Below are 19528 nucleotides of genomic sequence, written 5' to 3' on the forward strand. Positions count from 1 at the left end.
TACTTATATCGGTCGTTACATTGGGCCATTGTCAGAGAGCTTTTTTTTTTAATGAGCAGATTCAAAATGGATAATATTTGAACTACAGAGCATTTTGGGGGTTAGTACGAGCTGCTCAAGTATGGACTCTGAGTCTGAGCGGGAGAAATGCTGTCACTGTACCTTCTCCCCCTTCCTCCTCATCCATCCCAGCCTGCACACTCCCTGCTTTTAGTGGGAAAAGGGCGTTTCTTGAAGACAGGTGCTTGGCAGAAGCAGCTTGGCCTCAGCCAGAATTGTTTGTGTCCACCTTTCCCTTCCTGACTGAGCAGGCACATGGGTTTACTTTTCCGGGAGAGGAGATAGATTTGCACTTCTCACCATTCTCTCAGGTCCTCCATGGGATGTTTGTGAAAGAAATGAGAGGTGTGTGATGTGCCGTGAAACACAGTAAAATCAACTACCTTGGAATCATTAATGCAGAGGGGTCCTGAGGCTCGAGGTAACCATGAGGACAGATGAACTTTGTACCTCAGTGCACCAAAATTGTAAGCAGTCAGTTTAACTTGCTAGGCATTTCCTAAAAGCCAGTGCTTGTAATCTGTGATAACATTCTCACAAGTGGAGCCATGCACAGAATTGGACAGAAATGTGGAAATGGGTGGCTTCTTTCTGATAAAAGAAACAATGGACCACGTTGCTCATCTATCACTCTAGTAGGGGAGGTCATTTTCCCTTCCAAGCAAGGGAGACGACAGTGCTAAACACTTTTGTAACTTTTTGAATGAGAAACTTTTAGGTAAAGATAAACTGTCAGATAATATTTTTCAGATGCATTTACGTTTGACTCTGGGGAAAAGATTATGAAAAAAAGTTACAGTCATGGTTTTGGGTTTGGTTTTTTTTTTTTAATTTGGAAGACTTGAGAAATTCTGTTTCATGAAGTGACAATATAAAAACACATACTTAGTTTTATACTAAATCTTTTTTTAAGGTGTTGGCATTTAATACAAAGCAGATTCACACATTTTCTAACTTTCCACAAGTTCCAAAAAGTGAAGGAAGAAACCTCAGTCTTGAAGTTTTGGTTTTTAAAAATCATGACACTGTTTTACCATGAAATTGAGTAGCTAACTTTTGGTAACACCTTTTGTTTATTTGTATGTTTGTATAATGGACACTTTGAAACACAGGAATGTTTTGGTTTGTACAAACTTTGAAAAATGTGTGTTAATAAAAATTCACATTGAGTCAAGTATTGTTGGGTGATTGATTGATTGATTGCCGGTTTACCAGTAGGCATATCCCATTATGCCCTTCAGCCTAGAAAACAGTTTGTCGTGCTTGTTGACTTAAACAGTTAAAAGCCTAACTGTGGTAATAGGGAGCTTCATATCCATCAGAGAATAAACCCATTCTCTTTTTTTCTTCTGTGATTTTATTTTCCAGTTTAAGTGCTTGCTTTGTTATAAACGCTATGCTAGGCAATGAGAATACAGCAGTGAAGAAAATTTATTTCCTCATGGGGCTTCTATTTGGTGAAATATTGGACACCACCACTGTTCCTTGATTTTATATTCACCATTATGAGTCAAAATACAACACAGGATGAATCTTCATAAGGTATGAGTGAGAAGATTTTGAGATACCATCTCAAGGAGAGGAATGTATTAGTTTGAATCTTTGGTGCTGGTAATTTTTAAAATTAATAACAGGTGCCTCTCAGACATTGTCACTGCCACATCCTGGTCATTCTGTAGACTCAGCGACAACTTATTTTCTCTCAATAAATTGAAGAAAGTTTTATTTTGTAGGTACTATGGCCTGAATTTAGGGGGGTTCTCCCCCCCAAATTGATGTGTTGAAATCCTAACCCCCAAAGACGATAGTATTAAGAGGTGGAGCCTGTCTTTGGAAGGTGCTTGGGCCCTGCCTTCACAAATGGAATTAGATACCTTATCTCTACCACCATGTGAGGACCCAGCCAGAAGGCACTGACTGTGGACCAGAAAGAGGGCCGTCACTAGAGTGTAACCTTGCTGGCCCCTTGATCTTGAACTTCTCAGCCTCCAGAACTCTTGAGAAATGAATTTCTGTTGTTTACAAGCTATGCAGTCTGTGATACTTTGTTACAGCAGCCCGAAAAAGAAAAGGCGGTAGGCTATGTTTATGACCATCTTCATTGTGTAAATCCATTTATCCATTTTCTCAGCCTTAAAAATCACTGTAGGGGAAGTATAGAGTATAAACAGAGAAGGATATTTAGTTCTTCAGGAAGGCCTTCAGCCGCTCAACCCTCAAAGTTTAGCGCTTTAGTTCCATTCTTTCGGTTTAAGATCATAAGTTACCTGCAGTATAGCTGTCTTCGACTAACGGCCAGCTCAAAGGTCTTGGAGGAGGGGCCGTTTCTGGGAAGGCCCAAACTGTCAGGAGTTGCAGGATATCCTGCTTATTGTTTCTATATAACAAACTACCCCAAAATTTAGTGGCTTAAAGCAAGCATTTAAATATGCCCACAGACTCTGTTGATCAAGAATTTGGACAGGGCACTGTGGGGCTGACTGGTCTTTATTCTACAATGTCTGGGTCCTCAGTTGGGAAGATTCAAAAGCTGAGGGATACTTCCTGGGGCTGGAATCGTCTCTAAAGGTTGTTTATTTGTATATTTAGTGCTCGGGCTGGGATTCTGGAAGTCCAGTAATGCTGACTGGAGCACTGACCTGGGACCCCTCCATATATAGCTTGGCCTTCCCCAGCATGGTGGGTCAAGGTAATCAGACTTCTTCCGTGGTGGCTCCAGACTCCCAAACACAAGTGAAGGGATTCAGTAAAGAAAGCTGAAGATGCATACATTTTCTGACCTGTCCTCAGAAGTCACATTACCTTACTTCTGCAGTACTCTATTGGTTGAACAGAAGTCCATCCAGACTTGAGGGGAGTGGACATAAATCCCTTCTCTTAATGAGAAGATGACAAAGTAGAAGAGCATGTTGAATAGCTATTGTGGTGGCTATCTTAAAAAATATAATCAGCCATTGGGGCGCCTGGGTGGCTCAGTCGGTTAAGCGTCCGACTTCGGCTCAGGTCATGATCTCGCGGTCCGTGAGTTTGAGCCCCGCGTCGGGCTCTGTGCTGACAGCTCAGAGCCTGGAGCCTGTTTCAGATTCTGTGTCTCCCTCTCTCTGTGACCCATCCCCGCTCATGCTCTGTCTCTCTCTGTCTCAAAAATAAATAAACGTTAAAAAAAAAAAATTAAAAAAAAATATAATCAGCCAAGAAAGGGAGTAGATTTTGGAACCAGACTAAAACCAAGAGGAGCAAGGTAGAAGCTGCAATGTCTTTCATGATCTACCTTCAGATGCCACTCTTCATCATTTCTACAATAGCTTACTGGTTGCAGAGGTCAAATTATTGACACTATTCAATGTGGGACGGTGTCACCCATGTGGGTACATACCAGGAGGTAAGAATCATTGGGGTCCATCTTGTAGGCTGGCTACCACATTGCCCTTTGGCCTATACGATTGAGTAAAACCTCTAGATTTTGAAGCCAAAAATGAAAGTTATCAATTTGGGGAAAGCAATTCGTATTCCTTAGCTCTTACTGGAATCAACGACTACTTTGCCTACTCCTGTTTGCCAGGTTGTCTCTGCAACAGGGTTATCAATTCTGCTTGAAAAGTGACACCGTGTCAGGCTATGGTTAGCTCCGAAGTCAGACCGCCTGGGTTTGAGTTCTGTCTCTACTTAGGGTTGTGAGGATTAAATAATATAAGAAGTCTTTAGGACAGTACTTGGCACATAGCATGCGCTAGATTTTGCAAGCGATTATTTTGGATGGCTTCTACAGAATCTACATTTTCTGTCTCCTGAGAGGGAGTCACACATTGGAATAAACATGGATGTTCACTTGTTTTTTGCTTCCATTGTTACCTTATCCCAAGATCACTTTTAGGCCCTCAGAACATTCATGCAACCCACAACTTGTATATCCTTTCTGCAACTCCACACTACCCACCTCATGAATGCCACTTCATTGCGCTGGCTCTTCTCATCGCACTGCCTTTTTTTTTTTTTTTTTTTAAGTTTAATAAGATATAATTTGCATACAATAAAATTTACCCATCTTAGTATATAGATTAAGGAGTTTTGATGGATGTATACAGTTGTGTAATCACCACAATCAAGACATAAAACATTTCTCTCAACCTCAAAACTGCCCTTATGCCCCTTGGCAGTTAATCCCCTGCCCCCAACTCCATCCCCCCCCCCCCCCCCCCCCCCGTAACCGTTAATTTGATTTCTATCCCTACAGTTTTGCCTTTTCCGGAATGTCTCATAAATGGAGTCACACAATATGATTGGGTGGCTGACTTTTGTGCCTGACTTCTTTCATTTAGCATATGCTTTTGAGATTCGTCCGTGTTGGGCATGTCTCGCTAATCCATTCCATGTTTCAGTAGTCTGATTCTTTTTATAGCTGAATAGTGTTCCGTTGTATGAATGTACCACAATTTGTTTACTTATTCAGTAGCTGATGGAAATCTGAGTTATTTCCAGCTTTGGTTTATTATGAATAAAGCTGTTTTACACATTTATGTATAGATCTTTATATAAAAATGTGTTTTCATTTCTCTTGGGTAAAATACCTAGGAATGGGGTTGCTGGATCATATGGTAAATTTGTTTCATCTAAAAAACTACCAAACTGTTTCCCAAAGGGGCTATAAGATTTTGCATTTCCACTAGCAATGTATGATGAGTCCTAATTTGAATGCAGCCTTCACTGCAACCTAAGTGAGTACCGTATCTCCATTGACCCTTCCTTCCCATTCCCTAGAAAGATTACCATATTGGTCATAATGACACTCTATTTTTAAAATACGAAACTTATTTACTGAAGCATAGCATACTTCAGAAGAGGACACATCACATGTATATGACTTGATGAATTTTCACAAAGTAAACACATACATATAATCACCACCCAAATGAAGAAAGACTGCTACCAGCATCTTAGAAGCTCACCTCATGTGCCCATTCCTAGTACTCCCTCTCTTTCTTAAAACTAACTACATACTATCCTGACTTTTAATAATATGATTTTGCTCATTTTGAATCTAAGAAAAATGGATTGATACAGAATGTACTCATTTTTGTCTGGCTTCTTTGGCTAAGCATTATGTTACTTTTTAATTTTTTTTAAAGTAGGCTCCACACCCAACGTGGGGATTGAACTCACAACCCAGAGACCAAGGGTTGCATGCTCCACTGACTGAGCCAGCCAGGTGTCCCACTATGTATTATATTTGCATGAGTTCACCCACATTGCTCACATAGCAGTAGGACATTTATTTTTGTGTTCTCTAATACTACTACAATTTATCCATCCTACTGTTGATGGACACTCAGGTTATTTCCAGGTGGGAATTAGTAAAAATAAATGCTTCTCTGGCCTTCTTCATAATAACCTCAAACTGGAAACAGTCCATATGTCCATGAATAAGAGAATGGATAATCAAATTGTAGTATATTTGTATGATAAAATAGTACCCAGCAATAAAAAAGACCAAACCACTGATATATGCAATATCATGGATAAGTCTCAAAAATCTTATGTTAATTGAAATAAGCCTAACACCAAACAATACATAAAATATGACTCCATCTCTACAAAGTCCAAGAATAGGGAAAACAAATCTGTAGTGATAAAAATTAGAAAGTGATTTCTGGGGATGAGGGAAATTGATTAGAAAGGAGCACAACTTGATATAGCAACATGCACAAACCTGCAGTTTTTGATGTTTTTGTTTTTGTACAACTCTGACCCATTTGCTACATTCCTTCCCCCTCCCCCCCCCCCCCCCCCATAAAATATGTGATAGAAAGGAGCACAGCTCAAGGAAACTTCCCTGGATTATGAGGAAATATTCTATATCTTGATATGGGTGCTAGTTCCATGGATGCATACAAATGTCAAAATTCACTGATCTGAACACTTAATATCTGTACGTGACATTGTATTGTATGTCAATTATAACTCAATAAAAATAAATTCAAAAAAATGCTTAGTCCTAAAAAATGGTATTATGAACATTCCTATACTTGGTTTTTGGAACACATAGGTATTCATATCTGTTGAGTATTTAGTTAGGGGTAGAATTGTTGTGTCATAGAATATGTATGAATCCCAGCTCTGAACTTAATAGCTGTACAGCATTGGGCAAGTACCCAGAACCTCTAGAGAACACCAGATTCCTTATCTGTTACCAAGGAGTTAATCTCACATTGATGGGTGCAAACCATGAGAATTGTTTTTGTCAATTAACAAAAGGACATAATGCAGAAAAATCACAGATTTTCAGAATATTTGCCATTTAAAAGATCAGTAAGAATGGAATATTCCACTCCGGCCTGGAGGATTTTAGTTACTTTGACCCAGAGGAGCAGCCTCGATTTCCAACCCAGGTGCAGAGCTTCAGATAAGGGGTTTCCAGATACAACATTCCACATTTATCCTCACATTGTAGTTTCCAAGGAAACAAGATCCTGAGTCCTCTTGTTAGCTCAGGCCTGATGATAATCCCCTTACATGTAGCCTGCTGTGCTTTGAGGCTATCAAAACACTGCTTCTTTTAAATTTTACCTACACCCCATCTTTCCCCCAAATCCTAGAATAACTCTATCTCCTCCTGTGCTAGGTGAGATGCCCCGTGATTTCTCGGGTGTGCAGTCTCCCTTGCAGCATTAAGTTGATAAGCCTAAGTTTGTCAGACCACAGGTGGTCTTTATCAGATAGGCTTTATCTTGGGGGTTACCGATAAGAATTGTAAAAGGTGTTCACATTGCCTGGATAGGTATTTAAAAAATGGTAGTTATTTTTTATTTATTTATATTTTTATTTTTTTATATATTTATTTATTTATTTATATTTATTTATATATTTTATATTTATTTATATTTTTATTTGTTTATTTATATTTATGTATAAATATAATAAATGTGCATTTGACATCTAGTATTTGCAAGACATAAATGTATTGCTTTGGCAGATAGCACACAATAGCACAAGACACAGATAGAAAACCACTTTTTTTTTTTTATTTTTTTTTAACGTTTTATTTATTTTTGAGACAGAGAGAGACAGAGCATGAACGGGGGAGGGGCAGAGAGAGAGGGAGACACAGAATCGGAAGCAGGCTCCAGGCTCCGAGCCATCAGCCCAGAGCCTGATGCGGGGCTCGAACTCACGGATGCCGAGATCGTGACCTGAGCCGAAGTCGGACGCCCAACCGACTGAGCCACCCAGGCGCCCCAGAAAACCACTTTTTATTGAGATGGAGAAAATACAGGCACCTGGGTGGCTCAATCAGTTGAGTGTCCAACTTCGGCTCAGGTCATGATGTCACAGTTTGTGAGCTTGAGCCCTGCACTGGACTGGCTGCTGTCAGTACAGAGCCCGCTTCTGATCCTCTGCCCCCGCCCCCTGCTCCTTCCCCCCAGCACACTCTCTCTCTCTCTCTCTCTCTCTCAAAAATAAAACATTAGAAAAACACAAACAAAAAAACAACAATAACAAAACCCTATGTCTTCAGTTCCTAGGATTAAAAATACCTTTACTGAAGTTCACCTTAAATAGAGTCAAATGTAAATGAAAAATACTCAAGACTATTTTATAGGTAAAAAAGTACAATTGACATGATTTGCTATAAGATTTGACATATGGATCTAAGAAATGGTAGCGTTTTACTGACCAGAATCAGAGCCCCCAAATGTCATCTGTCCCTTTCTGTACAGAAAGAAATGCTCTTATAAATGCTGCACAGAAACAGCTTTGCTTACAAAATCTCTAAGGCTGAACGCAGGCTTATTCCCTCATTTGGGGTCTCCTCCCAAACAGGCAAACAGCTTCCTCTCTTTGACCTTTCCCAGACATTTCAAAATAGGCTGGGGTGGGGATGGGTGGAGAACTCAGGAAATAAACACTACCAGTTGCCCCTTCACTTCTCCCTATCTTGATCTCTTCCCAAACCAAAATCCTACCGACGTCTGCCCATTTACGATAAGCTCACAAAATGCAGTCTTCTGTGGGAACATTGAGGTCATACATTCCAAATAACTTACAGAATGATTTTTAAAATTTGAGAGTCTAGTTCTCCCAAAAATCCTGGTTTGAGATACATAGTAAATTAAGAGGCTATTTGGGAACGATTTAGATGGAGAATGAGTTTAGGAATATGAGAATGCATTTTAGGGAAGAAGCAACATGAGGATGGAGTTGTCTTAGTGTTTGGGTTTTGCAGTCAAATCTCAGAAAAGCAAATTGACTGCTGTGGTCTTAATTTTCTAAGTGTTGCAAAAGAAAAGAACTTACTTTGTCGAATTACTTTGCTTCAACATTAAAAAAAAAAAAAAAGATTGTCTATTATTTATCCCGAAGGTAAAAATATAGTTAGAACATTGTCCCTTGCTATGATAGAGCTTATGAACAGCGAATTGCAGTGAAGATTCATACATAGTATGTTCTCAATAAAAAATATTATCATCGCTTTATTGTTTAGATTAGAAGAGGGGTGGAGGAAGAAATAAAAGCCGTCTGTAAACCATAAAAGTGCTCCGCAAATACTATGAAAGCCCTAGAGGATGGAAGTAGAGTGAGGGATTTCAGGAGTTTGGTTACGGATCTGAGGGTCAAGGTTGTCGAATTCTCCCATATTTGGGCCTGAATTCTCAGACTAGGATGTTAGGGCTGAGATCATCGGTACAATTTTATGCTAATCGAAAATTCTTGCCTCCTGTCACCGTGCTCTGGCGAGCAACAACACTGTCACACCAGCTCCTCCAATCCGAGCCCCAACCGTATGACGTCATCGCCCCGCCCCATTCCTCCAAAGCGGATGCGTCCTGTCTCTAAGCTACTGTCTCGGGCACCAGATCCAGCGCCGCCTGCGCAGTGGCCCGGGGCGGGACGGACGCATGCGCGCTGCAGGGAGGTGGGGCTAGTGCGCACGCAGCCCTAGCCCCCTCCCCCGCCCTTTCTCTTCTCGGTTTCCCCGTCTGGGTGCGGGTCCAGTCTGGTGGCTGCTTCCGGTAGGAAAGCGCTGCAGGGCGAGTCGGCCTCAGTTCCTCATCATGTCTTACGGTCCCTTAGACATGTATCGGACCCCGGGGTCCTCTGGGCCCCAGCTCCGGGACTTCAACAGCATCATCCAGACGTGCAGCGGCAACATCCAGCGGATCAGCCAAGCCAGTGAGCCGCGGTACAGGGCTGGGGGGCAGGGGCCGTCCCGGGGACAGGCCTGGGTGAGGGTGCCGGGACGCGGAGCCCGGCCGAGGCTACGGCCAAGGCCACACCTGAGCCCATCTCGGGCTCTCTCCTGTGGGGGCGGCGGGTTGCCATCCCCGAGTCTATCAGGCCCAGCCTCCCCGAGGGTCCCGAGCCCCAGCTGAAGCTTGAGTTTCTTCTCTGGTGTTCTCCTCTCACGGTCTTGGGGCCGAAACAGCAGTCCTGACAGCCCTAGGGTGGGAGGGGTGTGTGTGTCACCTCGGGAATAGTGAGTGAGTGAGTTGACTTGGCGCAGTGGTCAGCCGAGTTTTTCCTGTCATCCGCCTTCCCCCCACCCACCTCTCTTTCCTCTTTGGCCAGTTTGGATCAGGAGTTGTTTACTGATGTAGATTTTCGGTTTACATTCCGCTCAGCTTCTTGCTCCTTGGAAATTAGCAGCTTTCAATTAAGGGAAGTGGAGAGGGCATGTGTTTGGGTGACTTAATACCCAGCTCTCCCTGTGATGAATTTGGAAATCAGATACAATAACTTGTATTTGAGGGACGAGGTGACTTCTGTTTTAATAAAGAGAATTCACCGAAAACATTTGGATTTACATGATTTTGTCTTTTGTAGCAAAAGATGTGCACGTATTTTTGGATTTCAAGCCGATGAAGTTTTTGCATTCCTTCCCTATTTAGCCGCTTTTTTGAACAAATCTCGTACACAGAGAAGCTCAGGGACTTGGCCACATTCACACAGCAAGTAAGACATGACAGAGTTAGTGGCGGATTTCAGAATGTCATTGCTTGTCTTAAAACCACCTCCCCATCTTTAGGTTCTGAGTAGGACTGATTGAACTGATTGAGTCAAATACAGCCTGTTTCTTGTGCTTGAAAATCATCTCAGAGCCTTATAAACAGGTCAGCAGCACAACTTGACTTGGAAAGAATCCTCATTTATTATTGTGTTTTTGTGAGCTTGGCTGTACTCTTTTAATAGGTAGAACTCAGCTGGTCCTGAATTATAATTACGTTCTATATAAAGAGGGGGGAAAGTTTCTGATGAAGAGTGTGAGACTGGGTGATATGGCAGTGGAAGGAAGAATAAATATGTGGCCTGTATAATATAGAAATTAAAAAAAATTAATATGACCACTGGTTAGAAAGTATAGTATTTTGTGTTCTAATTCCTCCTTTTGTGAGAGAGCTGTAGTACCAGTTAGGTCACAAGAGTCTACTTCAAGGCTGAAAGTTTATTGTTGAGGCTAAATGTAACCTTAATGTCTGAAATATTCATCCTACGTGTTTGTTTGTTTTTTTTTTTTTTTTGAGTATTAGGCATGTGGTAAGTGTAGGAACTGGCATGGATTCTTTCAACAGGGAGCCTGTGGAGTTGTAACAACCGAAATACAAAGTTGCAAGTGATCAGTACTACAGAAGAGGTATATAATAACATTGTGCAGGTGTTCAGGGGAGAAAGATACCATTTTCATTTGGGAGGAACCTGGGAAGGCATTATGGCATTTGAGCTAGGTCCAGAAAGTGGTGGAAAGGATTCGAACTTTAGACACTAGAGAAGGGAATAAAATGCACAAGGCATGCTGGTGGGAAAGTATGGGGTATATATAGGAAAGTAGAGTGATTTAATTTGGCTGCGGGAGTGGACTCCAGAAAGTAGTGGAGAATTGGGTTGGAAAAGTTAATTTGGGGCCCAAACCTGAAAGGCTTTAAGTGTTAAACTTAAGAGGGCTTGGATTTAATTCTTTAGGAGTATATATATTGAATTGGAAGGGAGAGACTGGAATTAGAGACACCAATTAGGAGCTGTGAAAATGAAAAGGAAGGAAAGGATAGGCTTCTTTGGTAATAGACTTGACAGGATTTAGCTGTTGGTTGGGTGTTGGGCTCAAGGGATCATTGGAGTCAACTGTTAATAACATTAATAGGTTATTTTTGAGTACATACTGTGTGCCAGGCAATGCAAAAAGTGCTTTATATGCATTATCTTATTTTTTTTAACTACTCTGTGAAGTAGCTACCAATATTATTTCTTTGTATGGGTTAGGAAGCAGACTGAGAAAGTTTAAATAATTACCGAGCTAATAAATGGCAATACCTGAATTTGAAACCACATCTGTCTCTTATGACCAGTAATTAGCTTTTTTGTAATTTTTAATTAATATTACAGTTTGTAGCAGCCCTTCAACTTACAAATGACCCTTTTTTTTTTTTTTAACTCTCCATAGGAAAGTGGGGAATACCTGAGGCCATAGAACTTTCTCATGTGGTGTGTCTAACCTCCCTTGCTAGATTGTTAGCTCCTTTGAAGAAACATGGGGCATGACTTATTCATCTTTTTATTTCTAGTACTTGTCTCAGTCCCAAATATATGATAGATTCATACATGTACTGTTCAACAAATATTCTTTGAGCACCCTCTGTGTGCTGGGATTGGAGTGATGAACAAGACAGACAAAATTGCTGCCCTGAGAATGTGTGTGTACCTATGTGTGTGTATATACATATATAAATATCCAGTAATGATTAAATGCCATGAAGAAAATAGGGTAAGGGGATGGAGAATGAAGAGAGAAAGAGGGTGGGTGTTCTGTATTTTAGATCAGATGGTTAAGGAAGGGCTCTGTGAGGAGGTGATATTTGAATAGACACCTGAATGAAGTGAGGGAGAGAGCCATGTGAGTAGCTGGGGGAAGGCATTCTAGGCAGAGGTTATAGTAAGAGCAAAGACCTTAGTGTGTTCAAAGTATAGCAAGGAAGCTAGTGTGGCCGGACTGCAGTTAAAGAAGGGGAGCATAGTAAGAAAAGAAGTCAGGGACGTAGCCAAACATCTTATCATTTAGGGTCTTGATGCTTTTTTTTTTTTTAATTTTTTTAATGTTTATTTATTTTTGACACAGAGAGAGAGACAGAGCATGAGCGGGGGAGGGGACAGAGAGAAAGAGGGAGACACAGAATCAGAAGCAGGCTCCAGGCTCTGTGCTGTCAACACAGAGTCCGACGCAAGGCTCGAACTCACAGACCACGAGATCGTGACCTGAGCTGAAGTCGGACGCTCAACTGACTGAGCCACCCAGGCACCCCTAGGGTTTTGATGCTTAATAAATAGTGTATTTAAAGTGAATGAGGTTTTTCTACTATCTTTGAACTCTTACTGCCTCAGTTTCCTTGTACTGGGTGGTACCTACCACATCTTATGACCCTAGTCAGCGTGAGTTGGAATTCTTCCCTTAGGGTTGTTAGATGAGGAATGGGGAATTTGAAGTTAGTAGGGTGACATTGCTTCTACCCTGTTATGAGGTTGGTGACTTTCCCCAAACCTCTCCCAGACATGGCAGACATACTAAGTATACACTCTGAAATTGAGCTCACAGACATATACCCAAGTCCAGAGAGCCCTGCAGGCACTCTACCCATTGAAAATTTGAGAGAATAGCTATTCTTTTTTCTCAGCTCTCCAGCCACAGATGTAGGTTTGGAATTACTGAGCATATCAGCCGAAATATGGCAGGCCACCACGTGAGTTGATATAGATACAGCTAAGGCTGACTGCCTGGTACAACAAGGGTTGTTATCAGTATGTGTGGGGTACAGAAGAAATATACTTAACTCTGCCTATTATGGAGTGAAGGGTCTGGGCAAGTATTGCTGTGTCAGATATAGGAAAAGACCTAATAGCCTCCAAGTTAGCTTTGCTTCCAAGAGCAGCATTGCTGTTCTTTAATATTGCTTATTTATTGATAACAGTTTTTTAACTAAAAAAAAATAAATAAAAGGCAGTTGAATTTTTAAAACTGATTACTGTGAAATCCCATGGGTGGTCTTTCAAAGTTATTTTCGCATTTGCCATTTGCTTTTTATTTCATTGCCGTCTCGTAAATCTTCAAGATGTCAACATGTGTATCACAGCATCAAACTCTCAGTGTCTCTGTTTCCATTCTTATTCATCCTGATAATGTATCAGCAGTATGTCTAAAATCCTGGCTTGTTTTTTTAAGTATATTTACTTATTTTGAGAGAAAGAGAGCGTGAGTGAGGGAGGGGCAGAGAGAGGGGGAGACAGAGAATCCCAAGCAAGCTCTGCACTGTCAGCGCAGAGCCCGATTCAGGTCTCAAACTCATGAACTGCAGGATCATGACCTGAGCCGAAATCACTGACCAAGCCAGCCAGGCGCCCCTAAAATCCTGTTTTGATTATACCACTCACCTCCTCAAGAGCCTGTGGTGGCTCTCTGTTGTCTGCTGCATCATATCATAACTTTCTTTGTTTTCACTCTTTGTCATCATTTTTTTTTAAGGTTTTATTTTTAAGCCATCTCTACACCCAAGGTGGAGCTTGAGCCTACCACCCCAAGGTTAAGAGTCGTTTGCTCTAGGGGCGCCCAGTTGGCTCAGTAGGTTAAGCGTCCAACTTTGGCTCAGGTCATGATCTCACAGTTCGTGAGTTCAAGCCCTGCATCGGGCTCTGTGCTGACAGCTCAGAGTCTGGAGCCTGCTTGGGCTTCTGTGTGTGTGTGTGTGTGTGTGTGTGTGTGTGTGTGTGTGTCTGCCCCTCCCCCACTCACGCTCTGTCTCTCTCCTTCAGAAATAAACATTAAAAAAAATTGAAAAAAAAGAGTCATTTGCTCTACCAACTCAGTCTCTGTCATCTTAACCCAAATAAGCCGTATTTTCTACTTATCTTCACTCTTTGCTATAAGCAGGTTATTTTTCTTAACATCCTTAAACACTGGTTTTTGCTTCAAGTTTTTGCACCTTCTGTTCCTCCTTTCTTTAATATCTTTCCCTACCTCACTATCTAAATTATACAAATCCTCTGAGTTGTGCTTAAATCCTACCCCTTGCAACTAAGCCTTCCTTTGCTTTTGAAAGAAAGTGAAGTCAGAAGGGGCATGAGCTTTCAGGTCAGCCCTTCGGTGACTGAGTCCTCGCCCCTCTGTGCACTGTTAACCTTGGGCAGCTTATTTCCCTTTTTTGTTGCAACCCCAGGTGTGAAATGAATGGAATTGTTAAAATGGGGCATTTGAAAGTAGAGTGCTTGGCACATAGTAGACATTCAGTAAATGGTGATATTGGTCGAATCTCCTGCCCCACTATGCTTTAGTTGCTAGGTGAGCAGTTTCAGGAGTCACACTGCCCGGATTTGAATCCGAGATCTGCTTCTTACTTACCTGTGTAGACATACTGCTTTACTGCTCTATTTCTCAATTTCCTCATCTTTAAAGTAGAGTAAAAAATAATCTACTTCATAGGGCTTTGAGAGTTGAATGAGGTAATTATGAAAATTGCTTAAAACAGCACCTGCAACATAGTAAATGTTTAAGAAATGTTAACTATCCTTTTATGTTGTTTTTCTTTGAATTTACAGGCACTTTTCTTTCACAGTTTAGCATTTATTTATATTCAGTATTCTTTAATTTGTTGTTTTTTTTTTTTTTTCCTTGTCATTCTAATTAGAGAGATTACTTTTAGTTTTCTGGGGATAGAGACAGCATGCATTGTATAGTTCTCTTTAGCTCTGGTGTCTGGCACAGCAATGGTTATGTTGTTGGCATTCAGTATGTACTTAATTGATGTTATCATTGCTGAGTATGTCGTTCTTGGTCTTGAGTCTGATAATAATAGCTATCCTTCATTGAGTTCTTTTCTGTGCCAGACACTGTTCTTTTTTTTTTTTTTTTTTTTTTTTTTCAACGTTTTTTATTTATTTTTGGGACAGAGAGAGACAGAGCATGAACGGGGGAGGGTCAGAGAGAGAGGGAGACACAGAATCGGAAACAGGCTCCAGGCTCCGAGCCATCAGCCCAGAGCCTGACGCGGGGCTCGAACTCACGGACCGCGAGATCGTGACCTGGCTGAAGTCGGACGCTTAACCGACTGCGCCACCCAGGCGCCCCCAGACACTGTTCTAAATTTAGCCCCGTATTATTTTATTCTCTCAAAAACCGTATGAGAGTTCTCTTGTTATTCCCATTTTTTAGGTGAAGAAACTGAGGCACAGAGGAGTGGAGTGTTTTGCTCAAGATAGGAAAGCTGAGTCGGGGCGCCTGGCTGGCTCCGTCAGTGGAGCATGTGACTCTCCATCTTGGCATCATGAGTTCAGGCTCCACATTGGGCATAGAGCTAACTTAAAAAACAAAGAAAGAAAAGAAAAGATCATAACACCAAGGAGTGGTGGAGCCAGGAGTAACACATAGGCAGTCTTAATTCAGAGCCTGTGCTCTTAATTAACCATTACATATTTTGACCTTTGATATTTAGTGCTCATGTTCAGTTTGGTTTAGAGCTTTCCTATTATAATAGAGTGGCTACTTTTTTTAAAGTCAGGTCATTTTCGTTGTATGAAAACAGAATATAAACCTAATTTTCAGAGTAACACACTGAGATGACTTTATTGTCTTAATCACCACATAGGCCTTCATTTTCCCATTTGGTGTAAATAATGTTTTTTCCTTGAATTTATATTTGTTTTTTTAATATACTATGACGGTAGTTGCTTTGATATGACTAGGCCTTGATTTGGATTAAGGTTCATTCGGAGATTCAGATTCTGCTTAAAACTGATATCAGCTGAAAGTACATAAAGAGTGTTCAGTATAGAGTAGTTTGCAGTGTGGATATCAACTGTAATGTATAATAAGTTGATTTGTTTTGTAGTCTTCGTAAAAGTTTTAGCCAGGACATACTTTTAAAAATAGGATATCGGTGATGGAACTTGAGGTCTAGTTTTAAAAATAACAAAATTGCTTACACAGAACTGAAGGACTTGTCTTTCCATTTGGCCTAGTCATCTGGTTTCCAGGATTATGCAGCCTTTCATAGAGGATTCTTTTCATACAAAAGGTTGTAGCAAATCAGTCTAAGGTAAAACTTTTATTTACTAGAATGCTTAGAAAAAGGTTTTTCTCATTAGTCAAGATGACCAGAAAACCCTTTTAGATTCAACCCATTTAATAAAAATCTTTCCAAAAAGTATCACTTTACTTTTTGATATTTTATGTACACTCCAGTGAAAATAACTATATATGTGAACATTCTATTCCTTTTTGTGCCTTAAGCTCATTAAGGGGTGAAATTCTTCAATGGAAACTAGATGGCTCATTGAGTCATTATTTGTGTTTTAATGTTTATTTATTTATTTTTGAGAGAGAGAGAGAGAGACAGAATTCCAAGCAGGCTTCCCAAAGCCGAGAGCCTGACCCAGGGCTCGAACTCACAAACTGAGATCATGACCTGAGCCAAAACCAAGAGTCAGATGCTCAACTGACTGAGCCACCCTGGCGCCCCTCATTGAGTCATTAGTTTTTAGTAACCCCCTGGTGTTGGTGGTTATGGAGGGCAGTATACAAAAAATTCTGTTTCTTTGGATTCTAGTAAAGTAAGACACTACTCCCCTTATGATTTGAGTTTTGGGGTATCTGATACTTGAGTCTTGCTGGAAACTTTTAGGAAAATGCTTTAATATTCAGGAATTTAGAAAGAATTGATGGAGGCATAGATTGATTTTGGTGCTTAGCTAGCAAATGGCCTTATAAGTCCCCCTCTCCTGCACTTTCATAACCCTCCCCCAACAAATTCAGGTAACCTCAACAAACGAGAAGTCAGGAGAATCTAGATGAAAAAGTTCTCAGCTGAGAATACACAAAGAACAGCTGATTTTAATTGATTTTCCCCCCATGTGCTAGAAAATTCCCACTGCTCTCTAGGGTATTTAATAAAGTTAAAAAAAAATTTTTTTTTTACGTTTACTTATTTTTGAGAAACAGAGTGAGACAAAGCATGAGCGGGGGAGGGGCAGAGAGCAAAGGAGACACAGAATCTGAAGCAGGCTCCAGGCTCTGAGCAAGTGGTCAGCACAGAGCCTGATGTGAGGCTCGAACCCACGAACTGGGAGATCATGACCTGAGCCGAAGTCGGGCGGTCAACCGACTGAGCTACCCAGGCGCCCCTATTTAATAAAGTTTTTAAAGTTTATTTTATTTTTAGTGATCACTACACCTAACGTGGTGCTCTAACTCACGACCCTGAGATCAAGAGTTGCATGCTCGTCTGACTGAGCCAGCCAGGTGCCCTGGGTATTTAATAAGTTTTGATAGATGATTAATAACTTGATACTCTGACATATCTCTAGCGTTTCTAAGGAGAGTGCTCTACTTTATAAAGACAGTCAATGATAGGAGCTCTGTTTCCTTGAACTTTTTAAAGATCTACCTTAATGTGTCATCATACATTCAACCAACTATTTTCTGGAGGGGGGAGTGTGTGGGGTGTGTGTGTGTGTGTGTGTGTGTGTGTGCGCGCGCGTGCGCACGGTTACGCAAATACAAAAATGAGTAGAATGTGGTCCCTGCCCTCCAGAGGCACAAACTCAGTCCAGTCTCATCTGTACACACATGGAACCTCTCTAAGCCAAACTCTGCCTTGCCAAAAACACTCCTTGGTTACATAGCATCGTTCTGGGACTATGCTTATTCATATTGTTGAATTTTAGCACTGAGGAGTGATGGGAATACTCAGAGATCATTTCATTCTCACATAGTTGTAAATATTTTATGAGGAGGGGCGCCCGGGTGGCTCTGTTGGTTAAGTGACTGACTCTTGGTTTCAACTCAGGTAAAGATCTCACAGTTCTTGGGTTTGAGTCCCACATCAGACTCTGCGCTGACAGCACACAGCCTACTTGGATTCTCTATCTCTCCCTCTCTCTGTGCCTCCCCCACTAATGCTGTCTCTCTCTCTCAAAATAAATAAACTTAAAAAAAAAAGGGGGGGTGCCTGGGTGGCTCAGTTGATTAAGCATCTGACTTCAGCTCTGGTCATGGTTCGTGAGTTTGAACCCTGTGTCGGGCTCTGTGCTGACAGCTCAGAGCCTGGAGCCTCCTTCAGATTCTGTGTCTCCCTCTCTGTCTGCCCCTCCCCCACTCACTCTCTCTCTCTGTCTCTCTCTCTCTGTCTCTCTCTCTCTCTCTCTCAAAAATAAATACTACAAAATGTTTAAAGAAAAAAGAAAGAAAAAACAAGATTTTATAATGAGAAAACACCTCACCCCCACAACTAGTATTATAATGATAGTTAGTACTCAATATATGCAAGTTAAACCTGAATGCCACAGACATTTGGTGACAAGAAACCCAACTACATGAAATGAGCTTGGTTGGTGCCATACATCTAGTTAGTGGTCAAATCTGGCTTAGAGGTCAGGTCTCAATTATTCCTCGCTCATGTTCATTCATAGCTTTTGTCTTAAATAAAGTGTCATGATATAAAAGGGAGGTTAACTCAGTCAGCAATGACTTATGTACCCACTGGGTGCCTGGCACTCTGCTGGACTCTGGTGAGTACACAGGAGTGTTCCCGAAGGTGGGAGGGAGTTGGGAAGAGAACAGGTTAGAGCAAGGGCATCAGCCTACCTGGAGCAGAGAGCTGTTCAGTTGGGGAGTTATCAGATAAGCAGGGTGGGGCTAAGTGGAACACTGGAATTGAGACCTGCCCTGTGTTACTTCATTCTGTTTCCATTTAGCGTCAGCCTTTTGAGAAAACATAATGTGGCACGAAGAATATAGCCGTTGGAATTTGCCCTGGGCTTGAGTTCTGGTTATTACGATACTCCGTGGCTTCCCATTTCATTACAAGTTGAAGTCCTTGCTCTAGTTTACAAGGCCCTATATAATCTGGCCTCTGCCTCTTTGTCCACTTTTCCTCTCTCTTGCTTGCTCTACTTTAGCCACAATGGTCTCCTCACTGTTCCTCCTTCACAGGAAGCACTCTTGCCTTGGGACTTTGCCTTAATACTCTCTTTGTTAGAAAGCTTCTCCCCCATATATTTGCATAACTTGATCTTTCACTTCCTTTAGATCTCTTCTCTGTGTCACCTTCTCAGAGAGGTTTTCTCTAACCACCCTATGTAAAACGAGCACCCTCTCCTTGCCCTGTCTTTCCAGCCCTTACCTGAATTTATTTTTCTTTATAGTACTTATCACCACCAGATATATACTTATTGTCTCTTTAAAGTGTTAGCTTCTCTCTCTAAAAAATGTTTATTTATTTTGAGAGAGAGAGATCGAGAGTGAGCTTGGGGGAAAGGCAGAGAGAGAGAGAGAGAGACAGAAAGGGAGAGAAAGAAATCCCAAGCAGGCTCACGCTATCAGCACAGAGCCTGATGTGGGGCTTGATCTCACAAACAGTGAGATCGTGACCTGAGCCAAAATTAAGAGTTGGAGGCTTAACAGACTGAGCCACCCAGGTGCTCCTAAAATGTTACCTTC

The 19528-nt window shown here is 41.4% G+C and overlaps 1 protein-coding gene across 1 annotated transcript in view; it reads left to right on the top strand.

Annotated features, from left to right (window-relative positions):
- Nucleotides 1-9005: 9005 nt before the first annotated feature.
- STX12 (syntaxin 12) overlaps nt 9006-19528 on the top strand; it is a 42065-nt gene continuing 31542 nt past the window's right edge. Inside the window, exon 1 of the mRNA XM_042950782.1 lies at nt 9006-9228. Within this exon, the coding sequence (XP_042806716.1) occupies nt 9111-9228 (118 nt within the window). The 5' untranslated portion in view covers nt 9006-9110. The remainder of the gene's footprint in view (nt 9229-19528) is intronic.

Source organism: Panthera leo, chromosome C1 (genome assembly GCF_018350215.1).
Source record: "Panthera leo isolate Ple1 chromosome C1, P.leo_Ple1_pat1.1, whole genome shotgun sequence".
Lineage (NCBI taxonomy): Eukaryota > Metazoa > Chordata > Mammalia > Carnivora > Felidae > Panthera > Panthera leo.